Source organism: Trachypithecus francoisi, unplaced genomic scaffold (assembly GCF_009764315.1).
Source record: "Trachypithecus francoisi isolate TF-2019V2 unplaced genomic scaffold, Tfra_2.0 Contig01579, whole genome shotgun sequence".
Classification (NCBI taxonomy): Eukaryota; Metazoa; Chordata; class Mammalia; order Primates; family Cercopithecidae; genus Trachypithecus; species Trachypithecus francoisi.
In genome coordinates, this window is record NW_022681442.1 from 27,160,007 (window position 1) to 27,172,107 (window position 12,101).

General features: G+C 39.3%; 1 protein-coding gene across 2 annotated transcripts in view; it reads right to left on the minus strand.

Moving 5' to 3' along the window:
• The window catches only part of CFAP58 (cilia and flagella associated protein 58), a 129,164-nt gene that overhangs the window by 102,214 nt on the left and 14,849 nt on the right, over positions 1 to 12,101 (minus strand). For both annotated transcript variants that reach the window (XM_033183506.1, XM_033183515.1), the window contains exons 4-7: positions 10,750 to 10,906; positions 9,626 to 9,820; positions 7,100 to 7,237; positions 3,860 to 4,019 (exon numbers count right to left, since the gene is read on the minus strand). In XM_033183506.1, coding sequence (XP_033039397.1) covers positions 3,860 to 4,019; positions 7,100 to 7,237; positions 9,626 to 9,820; positions 10,750 to 10,906 — 650 coding nt within the window. The remainder of the gene's footprint in view (positions 1 to 3,859; positions 4,020 to 7,099; positions 7,238 to 9,625; positions 9,821 to 10,749; positions 10,907 to 12,101) is intronic.

Sequence of the window (12,101 nt, forward strand, 5' to 3'; positions counted from 1 at the left end):
AGAGATTAGAGAATATAGAAAATTTTTCCTTTTATTTCATTTAATCTCTCAATCTTGGTTTTGTGGTTTCAACATTTGGTGTTGAGCTTTTCCCCCAAAACAGAAGCTTACTGTACACACAGTATACTATTTTGTAGCTTGCTTTTATAATTAACAAGCATAGAATAAATGCCTTTCCATACTATAAATGTGCATCAGCATCCGAATTTTTAATAACTCCATGGTTTTTCACTGTGTGAAAATACATAATTTATCTTTTTCTTCCTTTTTTTTTTTGCAGTTATAAGCAACAATCCTGTGAAAGTTCTTATTCATATTTTTCCTGTAGAAGAAGTCCTAGATCAAAGGGGATTTTTAAAAGACATTTCTCTGCTACTGCCAAATTTCTCTCTAGAAAATTAATAGCAATTTAAATCCACACCCAAACCACCCCTGGATATCATCATTCTCTTTGATCTTTGACAGTCTGATAGATGTTTAAAAACCAATATGTCAGTATTTAATTTGCATTTCTTTGCTTAGTGGTGAAGTTTACTACTTCTTCATGTTTAATGACCATTTATTTGTATTTCTGTTTTTCAAATTGCCCAATTTGCCCTTTACCAATTTGTCTCATAATATGTTTATCCTTTCTGGATTTTTTTCTTTTCTGAGACAGGGTCTCGCTCTGTCACCCAGGCCGGAGTGCACACTGGAGTGTGCAACTACAGCTCACTGCAACCTCTGCCTCTCAGCCCCCTCAGTAGTTGGGAATACAGGCGTGTGCCACCATGCCCAACTAACTTTTATCTTTCTTTTTTTTTTTTTTCTGGTAGAGATGGAGTTTTGCCATATTGCCCAGGCTGGTCTCAGACTCCTGGGCTCAAGCAATCCACCCACCAAAGTCTTGTAAAGTGCTGGGATTACAGGCATGAGCCACCACTCCCGATCTTTTTTGTGGACTTTTAAAAGAAGCCCTTCACATATAATAAAGAGCTTTGACAATCTTTTAGTCAATTTGCCTTCATTTATAGAGAATACAGAATATACAAAATTTTGACTTTTATTTCATTTAATCTCTCAATCTTGGCTTTATGGTTCAACATTTGGTATTGACTTTTTCCCCCAAAACAGAAGCTTATTGTCATGCCATTATTTTCTTAAAACTCCATACTACACACTGGTGTGAAACAACACCTTACCTTAGATGATAATCCTGGGTGTTTTCTGGCCTTTCCAATCTTTTTCATTGATCTGTTTATCTGGACATCATCGCTACATAATTTGATTATTGAAGCTTTATAATACATTTATACATCTGGGAAGGCAAATCTTCCCTTATTTCCCAGATTTCATTTCTATTTTGTATTCTATTTCATTTCTATTCTGTTCTATTTCATTTCTATTCTATTCTATTTCATTTCTATTTTCATTTCTATTTATTCTTCTGGAGGCACTCTAGAATCAATTTTTGAGTCCCGTACAACATAACTCACTGAATTTTAAAGAGACTCACTCTCTCACCCAGGCTGGAGTGCAGTATGTGTGATCATAGCTCACCGCAACATTGACCTCCTGGACTCAAGTGATCCTCCTGCCTCAGCCTCCCAAGTAGCTAGAACTATAGGCATGTGCCACTACAGGTGCACAGGAGCATGCTACCACACCTGGCAATTTTTTTTTTTTTTAAAGAGATAGTATCTCAATATGTTGCCTAGACTGGCCTTGAACCCCTAGCCTTAAGCGATCCTTCTATCTCAGCCTCCCAAAGTGCTGGGATTATAGGTGTAAGCCATCGTGCCAGGCCCCAACTCACTGAAATTTTTTTGGAAAAATTAAATATATAAATTAACTTGGACAGATTTATATTTTTATCCTATTGAGTTTTCTCATCCAGGAACTTGATATATCTCTCCATCTTTCAAGTCTTCCTTTACACTCCTCAATAGAATTTTGTGGTTTTTTTAATATATAGATCTTGCAGATATCTCGGTAACTTTATTCACAGATATTTTATTACTTTAGTTGCTATCGTGAAGAGAATTTTTTCCATCATATACTCTGATTTTTTTTGGTATGAAAAAAAGCTATTGATATCTACTTATTTATTTTGTAACCTCCCACTCTACTGAACTCTATTAACCTCTCTTATTAGTTCTGGTAGTTTTTCAGTTTATTTCTTGGTTTCTGTGGTTGAAAATCCTAATATGTAGGAGGGAGCCCCATGCTCCTAACCGTTATGCCCAGTGCCACTTTTTGATTGAACACACCAAAAGAACATGATCCCTAAGAAGAAATAACAATGTTGATGACACCTATAAAGTAGTCAAAAGAGAGAGAATGATAACTTTGTATACATGATTTAAAGATGAAGAGTTGGGCTTAACGCCAAATGGGTAAAACTTTTTTTTCGAAAGCTTAGAACTATTGCAAGCAAATCGAGGTTTAAATATGAAAGTATTTTAATAGCCAGTTACAAAAAAAATGCTCTTATAGTTCTGTTTTTCTTCATATCTGTCACAGAAAGTATTAGATTGAAAACTCACAGTAGACTGTAGGTATCCTGAGGGCAGAGTCCTCCATGCACCCAGCACCTAGAATAATGCCTACCCACAGTTTGGGTTTGATTTATTGAATGAATGAACAGAGAAATTGTTGAGATAAGCTGCAACTGCATCTCAATAAAACATTATTTCTTGATGCCTTAGAAGGAAAAATATCCACAAAGACCTAAGTGACAAATTTTTTTTTTTTTTTTTTTGAAACAGGGTCTCACTCTGTCACCCAGGCTAGAGTGCAGTGGCACAATCTCGGCTCACTGCAAGCTCCGCCTCCCAGGTTCAAGCAATTCTCCTGCCTCAGCCTCCCGGGTAGCTGGGATTACAGGCACCCACTACCATGCCCAGCTAATTTTTGTATTTTTAGTAGAGACAGGGTTTTACCATGTTGGCCAGGCTGATCTTGAACTCCTGATCTCAGGTGATCCACCCACCTCAGCCTCCTAAAATGCTAAGACTACAGGCATGAGACACTGTGCCCTGCCTTAATTCTTTTTTTTAAGACAGAGTCTCACTAGTGACAAATATTTCTAGTAATTCTATCCAGAGATTGAGATTGTACCTAACTTTTAGTGAGGAATATACGCTTTTGTGCTTTTATGTATGTTGTCTCATTCAGTGATTGACAACTGACAGCCACCTGGGTAAAGTCAGCGGGACACAGATGTTCCTGCCTCACATACTTCAGTTCCACAAGTGCTCTGTGTTCACTTATTTCACCCCCAACCACCAGGTGTGGGGAGATGGGATCTAAACCCAGGCAGCTCTGACTCCAGGGTTTGGGTCCTTACTGATTTCTCTGTACCTCCCTGTGACACTTAGATTTTCCCTTCACAGGTGGCTTATAACTGAATAAGACAGGGGTTCATCACATGGCAAAGTACTGACAGAGAAAAGATGTTAGAAGCCATTCATTTTTGTTCTGCTGATTCTTACTGCAATATTGTCCCAGATACTGCTAATGAAGGACATTCATTCTAATGTATCCACTATCTTCTGTGGAAAAGAAGAACTAAAGCAGGTCATGTGAACCTCAGACATAAGAGTTTAGATGCTATTTATTTTATGGACAAATACTGAGCAATACTTCAGGCTGGATTTTCATTTTTGCCAATGGAAACTGTGGAAGAACTGTTTAAGGTAAGGGTTTAAGGTGTTCAAAATGATGCCCCCCCACCCCACCCCATATTGACTGTTTACCAGAGTGAGTGTTGTTTTACTGATTTCATTTGGCATGGATTGTGTTTGTAAACATGGGTTACAAGATAACATCAGTCACCAATAAAATGTTTCTAAATGAATAAAAGCACAAAATGGTTTACCTCTCTCTAATCCCACGATCTGATTTTTTAGGGTTTCTTTGTGCTGTTCGACTTCTGCCTTTTGATCTTCAATGTGGTGCAGTTTCTTATGGATTTGTTCTCTGATTTTGTTGAGCTTCCCGATGTCAAGGCGCATTTGGTGGACTTCTTCCTCTTTGGCCTGTAATTAGTGAGAAAGAATTAATGAGACACTTTGTAAATGAAGAGCCAGGAACTGGATGATGGTAAACTCAGAACCAATAAAAGGAAATTCTTCCCATGGCAATGTAAAGTTGTTCTGTGAGATTAAATCAAGCATACACAATTTGGTTTTGAGAGAAATTTAAAAACTCTGTTCACTGAATAAAATATGTGGTTATGTTTTATATTTTTATAAACTAAAAATAATAAAAAAAAGACTGAAAAATTTTGTTTCAAGTCACCATGTGAAATGGTTTTGCTGTGTCCCCACCCAAATCTCATTTTGAATTCCCACGTGTTATGGGAGGAGCCCAATGGGAGGTAATTGAATCATGGGGTCAGGTCTTTCCCATGCTATTCTCATGATACAGACTAAGTGACTAAGTCTCACAAGATCTGATGGTTTTAAAAAGAGGAGTTCCCCTACACAAGTTCTCTCCCTTTGCCTGCTGCCATCCACATAAGATGTGATTTGTTCCTCCTTGCCTTCCACCATGATTGTGAGGCCTCCCCAGTCAAGTGGAACTGTAAGTCCAATTAAATCTCTTTCTTTTGTAAATTGCCCAGTCTTGGGTATGTCTTTATCAGCAGCATGAAAATGAACTAATACACCAACTAATTGTAGAATCAAATAAGAATGCTAAGTTATATGTATCAAAAATATGTGAATTTTGTATATAGTATTTAATTAGCAGTTTTCATGGACTTATGAAGGGATCTCTCTCAGAAGGTTATTAACATGCTATAAAATATTCAAACACTCTTTTGGACTCACTGGGCCATTGTAGGTCAATTATATACACTAGAGAAGGGGTCCTCCTTCCTCAAAGTATGTTAGTCTGTAGGTATACATATGGATAAGTGGACCAGATATTTCATAGTATGACTAGGCAGTCTCTAAAATGGCAAACAGTCCCCCAAAAATAATCCCAGCAAAGAAAAGCACCTGATTTTCGCCTACAGATTTCAAGCTTTCCAGATTTTGGAAATTTTAATTAAATTCACTTTTTAAAAATTTTGCAGGCCGGGCGCGGTGGCTCACGCCTGTAATCCCAGCACTTTGGGAGGCCGAGGCGGGCGAATCACAAGGTCAGGAGATCGAGACCACGGTGAAACCCCGTCTCTATTAAACATACAAAAAATTAGCCGGGCGCGGCGGCGGGCGCCTGTAGTCCCAGCTACGCAGGAGGCTGAGGCAGGAGAATGGCAATGGCGTGAACCCGGGAGGCGGAGCTTGCAGTGAGCCGAGATTGCGTCACTGCACTCCAGCCCGGGCGGCAGAGCGAGACTCCGCCTCAAAAAAAAAAAAAAAAAAAAAAAAAAATTTTGCCATTAGAAGTGACTGGAAAAGCAGCTGGGATTCTTTTGCAAACAAAGGTTAGCAATTATCTCTGCTCATAACAATGAAGAGACTAAAATTAGCTGTTCATGTTATCCTCAGATTATTGCTAGAGGCTGAATCCCATTAGGCTCATGATGTAATAACAGAAATAGTCCATCTTTCAAAATGCCCCACTCATGCTATCAAGGGAAAGAATTAATGGCATGAGTCTTCTTCCTTTAATTTTACCTTAGGGGCTAATATATTATTTTGATTTAAGTAGTCATCTCATCTCTGCTTTAACTTATTGCATTCTCATAAAGAATGGTTTCAAGTCTACCCATTCTGGGCTGTTTTAAAAGTTTTTCAGCGTCAGACCCTCAGACCCTATAGGGTTCAAATTAGTTTATGTTAAGGCCTCTTCCAGTTCTAAGATGTTCTAATTCAGTGGTTAATCCAGACCCCACAGTTAGACTTCAGAAAAATCCTGGAAACCTCTCCTATTTTGGGGATGCATGCAACACAAGATGTAAGATATGCAAATAAGTGTGTGCATGTGTGTATTACCATCAGCTTCTCAAAAGAGATTGTGATACAAAAATGTTATGGTTCTCAGCCCAAATCTATGTATTATTCATATATACACACACACACACACATACACTTTAAGTTATCGGGTACATGTGCACAACATGCAGGTTTGTTACGTGTGTATACATGTGTCATGTTGGTGTGCTGCACCCATTAACTCGTCATTTACATTAGGTATATCTCCTAATGCTATTCCTTCCCCCTCTCCCCGCCCTACGGCAGGCCCCAGTGTGTGATGTTCCCCATCCTATGTCCAAGTGTTCTCGTTGTTCAATTCCCACCTATGAGTGAGAACATGTGGTGTTTTATTTTCTGTCCTTGTGATAGTTTGCTAAGAATGATGCTTTCCAGCTTCACCTATGTCCCTACAAAGGACATGAACTCATCCTTTTTATGGCTGCATAGTATTCCATGGTGTATATGTGCCACATTTTCTTAATCCAGTCTCTCACTGATGGACATTTGGGTTGGTTCTTGCTAGACCGCTCTTTTTACATCCAGTATTCTAACATAACCAGAGTGGGGAATATAGATTTTTTCAGAATTAAAGTGACAAACATAAAGCTGCTCTGTTAAGCAGGTAGGTGTACAATATATATCAGAGTATAAATTGTTATCTAAACTTAATTTGCCAGCACTCTTCAATGATAGCAAGGAGAAGAACAGGAAATCTGTCTCAAAGTATACCTTGGACAGAAGTGGAAATCATGATTCCACAATCCTGTAAGTAAATACTAGGTAGTATCAGTCTCTCCCTCAACCATTCCATCCCACCTTCTCCAACAAGTAGTAAACTATAATCTGAATTTTTTTGCTGTTCACATGTATGAATGGATTTCTTGCTTTGAGCAACTGGTTTCTTGCAAGGCTAGTTACAGAGATAGACATCTGAGCTCACTTTGGAAACTATTTGCATAACGATATGATCAATAATCAGGTTTGCAATTTTATAAGAATGGAAGCCATCAAACTCTGCTTTTGGGCATAAAGCAATCACTATAGGCTTGCACCTGCCTCTGATGTGTCAAGGCACTCAGTAGAGCCAACACAGGTTATCCAACCGAGGGCTCCAATTGCCAAGGCAAACCTGTGTTAATAGGGAATGAGGAAGGAAGAGCTAGGGAACAGACATGTGACTTGGTGTTTACTTTGAGCTCCAACGCCTTCTGTTGGTTTTCCTGGGATAGCTGCTCACAAACCAAACTGTGCTGCTCATTCTCTTGCTGAAGTTTAGCATTTCTCATCTGAAATTGCTCGAGTTCCTTTGCAGCTCTCTCATTCAATATCTGAAAGGGATGGAATGAGCTGGTTAATGCTTTTTAATCTGATTACAATACTTGTATATACACACAGGGGGCCCCACAAACCTCCTGGGAAGATAACAGCAACCCTGAGTTTTTGTCTTTGTAGAAATTGTTCTTTATCCCCGATGAAAGCACTAACGCACTCAAATATGATGAATGTTAAACGGTTGAGGAAAATGATGCCTTCTAATGAATAACACAGTGAGCATAATTTTTTTTCTGAGAGCCTTGGGAAGTCTTGTTCACAGGTGGTGGATAAATATTTTAATGCCTGTTTGCCATTTGGCAGGCTTTGCATACGCAACAATTGCTATAATCATTGCAAATGAGCTAGAGATTCAAACGGATTTTATAAGCTGTGGGGCTTGGAAGCTACATCTTCAGAAGCAAATCCTGCATTAAAATGCCTGCAACATTTTCATCAACAGAACTGTTCACTAACACCAACACAGAGACAATTTTCTTTTAATCTAACTTAAGTCAAAACCATGGAACAGCAGCGGAGTGATTTATGTCTGCTTGAGTTCAGTGTCAGCCAGATTTTCCTCTTCTCTGCCTTGACTATCCTGAGCAGATATGGTTTTATAAAAACAAAGGATTATATCTTGGGGGCTCATTTCTATTGGGAGGTGGAGGGATAGCAAATGAATTGCAGGATAAAAATAGAAAGACAGCTTAAGTAATGTCTGCAAAATATAACTCCCATGCACACAAAAATTAACAGTGAAAAGAATCCAACCAATTCTCCATCAATAGGGACTAAATAAAATGTAACCGGCTATGCTAAAAATGAATTGTGTTTCATAGGAGGATAGTTTTTATCCTGATGTCCAAAAGCCTCTCTCTTATGTTTCATGCTCAAAGAAGTCTCATGTTTTTCTGCTGGAGGCTGCACATTGTGAATTATCTATTTGACTTCTGGCTTTACATAAAATTAATAGAGCAATGGACAAAAAAAGGTATACTTGTATCTATTTTTGAGTATAAAACTGCTATACGGCTTGACAAGTCTTTGGAAACAAGCTTCCTGAGGAAAAACATATTTAAGAAAAGACTTTTCAATTAAATGAATTGCTTCTTTAAGAAATGAGAGAAAACATAATACAATTACCAATACTTGTGTCACCTTAAACTGCTATAATAGAGAAAGTGTTAAAAACAGTCCCATAGTAAAAATAAATAAAGACTGACCATAGTTTGCTAAACTTGAAAATAACTTAAAAATAAACCTGTTGGCCGGGCGCGGTGGCTCATGCCTATAATCCCAGCACCTTGGGAGGTTGAGACAGTTGGATTACTTGAGGTCAGGAGCTCGAGACCAGCCTGGCCAACATGGTGACACCCTGTCTCTACTAAAGATATAAAAATTAGCCAGGCATTGTGGCGGACTCCAGCTACTCAGGAGACTGAGGCAGGAGAATCACTTCAACCCAGGAGGTGGAGGTTACAGTGAGCTGAGATCATGCCACTATACTCCAGCCTGGGTGACAGAGAGACTCCATCTCAAAAGAAAATAATAATAAAAATAAAAATAAAACTGTTAAAAATAAATTGTTATACTCACCCAATGGAATACTGTACAGCAACGAGAGCTTATGGTCTACTGAGCTCTGTCCAGTAGAGCTTTCTGCAGTGATGTAAATGTTCTCTGTCTGTGCTAATATGGCATTGACTAGCCACCTGTGGCTACTGAGTACTTGAAATGATGCTGGTATAACCAAGGAAATGAATTTTTAATTTAATTTCATTTTAATAAAGTTGAATTTAAATAGCCACTTGTTGCTAAGGGTTACCATATTGGGTGTCACAAGTCTATAACTACATGGCAACAACATGAATGAATCTCACAAACAGAATATAACAGAAGTTAGACACAAAGAATATATCCTGTAATATTTTATTTCTGTAAAGTATGAAGACAGGCAAAACCAAACTCTGCTTAGAATTCAGGATAGAGGTGGTACTTTAGGGGGAGAATGACTAAGAGGGAGCACAAAGGGGCTTCTGGGGGTGCTGGAATGTTCTGTATCTCCGGCTGGGAGCAGGTGACCAAGATGCGGTTGAGTGGTTAAAATTCATCAAGCTGACTTGTGACATATACACTTTTCTATATGTGTAGTACAGATCAATAAAAGGTTAAAAGGAAACTTATTAACCTGTTAGAGCTGGAAAATTTTAAAAGGGGGGCATAACTACCTCATAAGAGCCATTCAAAGACCAAATTGCAATGCTAAGTTTTACATCATCACCACGAGTAGTGAAGGGAATTTGCTGCTTTCCAAGAGAATTCAAAATGCACAAATGGGTGTGAACAAAGGTGCCATTCTGGGTTTTTCTTGTTTTTTTAGCAAAGGCCCACACCCAACTCACCTTCTGCTCCTTCAGCTGCTGCTCCAGCTTCTGAAGCTCCTCCTTGCTCTTCTGCACATACTGCTGCAGGGCTTTTATTTCTGTCTGCCTGCTGTCCATGTCTGTCTGAATCTGCTTGAGCTCTTTCTCTAGTTTTTCCTTCTTCCGGAACTCCCGGGAAGCTTCGTTCTGACGTTGCTGGATTTCTTGTTGGAACTAGAGGGTGCGCGAAGGACAAGAGAGAAAGAGATGAACCCTGACCATGGCAGGCCTCAGCCAGTCAAGCCCCACCCCGCTCTCTCAGGTCTGTGATTGTCAGGGCAGTCACTTTGTAGTAGCATTTCCCCTATAGGGCAGACATCCTTGAGCCCCAGTGTTCAAACTTTTCAGGAATATTCTATACTGTTTCTCGGGGCCTTGAAACCAAATGACTACTCTGATGGTGGGCAACAAATCCACAAAGTATGGTACAAAATCAAATACATATGGAAGCTCAGAGTTCTAGGGGCATTAAACATGGAAAGAATTCATCCGATTCTCTATCAATAGGGACTAAATAAAATGGGACTAGCTACCCTAACTATAAAATTGTGTTTTACATGACCCTGGATATTGCTAAAGAGAGCACTATACGTTTATCTTGATGTCCAAATTCTATGAAAAGCACTTTTCTTATCTCATGTTCAAAGAAGTCTCACGTTTTTCTCTTGGGGACTGCATATTGTATATGATCTATTTGACTTCAGGCTTTATATAAAAGTGTTCAGAAGGAGTCCACTAAATGGCTTTCTAATAAAAAATAAATAAATAAATAAGAAGGGCCAAAGAAACGACTCCCACCATCCCCAGATGCTGGGCCCCCTGGCCTTTATGGAGATCATCTTTTTGAGCCAGAATTGTAAGTAGGGAGTGCCTGCCTCAGTGACTTCTCAGACAGAGCATGCAGAGAAAGAACAAATCAAGTCGCTCAATTCAAGTAAAGCTCCTCTCCAGAGAACAAACTAAAGAGATAAGCAGAACTGAGGATGCTTCACTTGGGCACAAGGGGGTAAATTTGAGAAAGGAACAAGAAGGGAATAGAGACTGTGGAAGGACAAACATCCTCTGGAAGGAAATCTTCCTTCTTCTTGCCCTCCATGGCAGACCTGACTGATGGTGTGTTCAGCCTCCTCTTTGGATCGCTCTGTTTCCTGCTGCTGTTCAGTGGTCTGAGCTAGCGATTCTCGTAATTTTACCACTTCTGATAAGAGCTGGTCTCTCTCCTTTGTCACTTCTTCTTTGAACTTCAGTAAATCTCGGATGCTAAATAGGAAGAACATAGGAGTCAGACTAAATGGCCATCTGCTCAGGGGTCCTTCATATCATTCTCTGAGCTCATTTTCATGAGAAAGATGTCAGGTCAATGATTAACACTATTCAGGCATTAAAGAGAAAGATCTTTATGCCGTGATATGGGATCAGATTGTGAGATGTTAACTGGAAAGAAGTACTAAAGATAACATGCATAGTATAATTTATTTTTTTATCTTTAAGAAAATACAGGCCGGGTGCGGTGGCTCAAGCCTGTAATCCCAGCACTTTGGGAGGCCGAGACGGGCGGATCACGAGGTCAGGAGATCGAGACCATCCTGGCTACTATGGTGAAACCCCGTCTCTACTAAAAATACAAAAACTAGCCGGGCGAGGTGGCGGGCGCCTGTAGTCCCAGCTACTCGGGAGGCTGAGGCAGGAGAATGGCGTAAACCCAGAAGGTGGAGCTTGCAGTGAGCTGAGATCTGGCCACTGCACTCCAGTCCGGGCGACAGAGCGAGACTCCGCCTCAAAAAAAAAAAAAAAAAAAAAAAGAAAATACAATGTCTATTCATGCATGAGAGTGTGTGTGTGTGTGTGTGTGTGTGTTTTACAGACATTTTTACAGAAGCCCAGAAAAACATATCACTGATTATCTCTGAAAAATTTAGTGTGGAAGGTTGTGGAGGTTGATACTTTCCACACCTCTGTATTACTTGAATTTGTTACAATAAGACTATGTTGCTATTGTGAACTCTGGTAATTAATCCTAAGCAGATGTCAATTTAGGAAATTATTTGTTTAATATATCCACTGGAGGGCTATGATCACAGCTATAAACTCTAGAATAAAACATAAACAGAACCAAATAATATGCTTTGCTAGTTTTCTATCCATTTACCCAAAGAGATTAGTTTCTCCCAAATGAATGCAGCCCAGATAAAATGTTACGAAGAACAAAATTGGGAAAATCATTCATGATGTCCATTTTTGGAGGTTATGTGATAATATTCATTGATTTGAATTGTAAACCAGTTACCTCCAAATTTCAAAAGCCATTCCATATGATTTGGCATGACTTTCTGCAGAATTAGCACTTTGCAAGTGGAAGCTCAGTGTCTGATACGACCTCTGCAGCAGAATGAATGTAGAACAAGGCAGTTCTTGGAGCTGAGAAGGCAGAGGAGAACTTGCACTGCAGACTCTT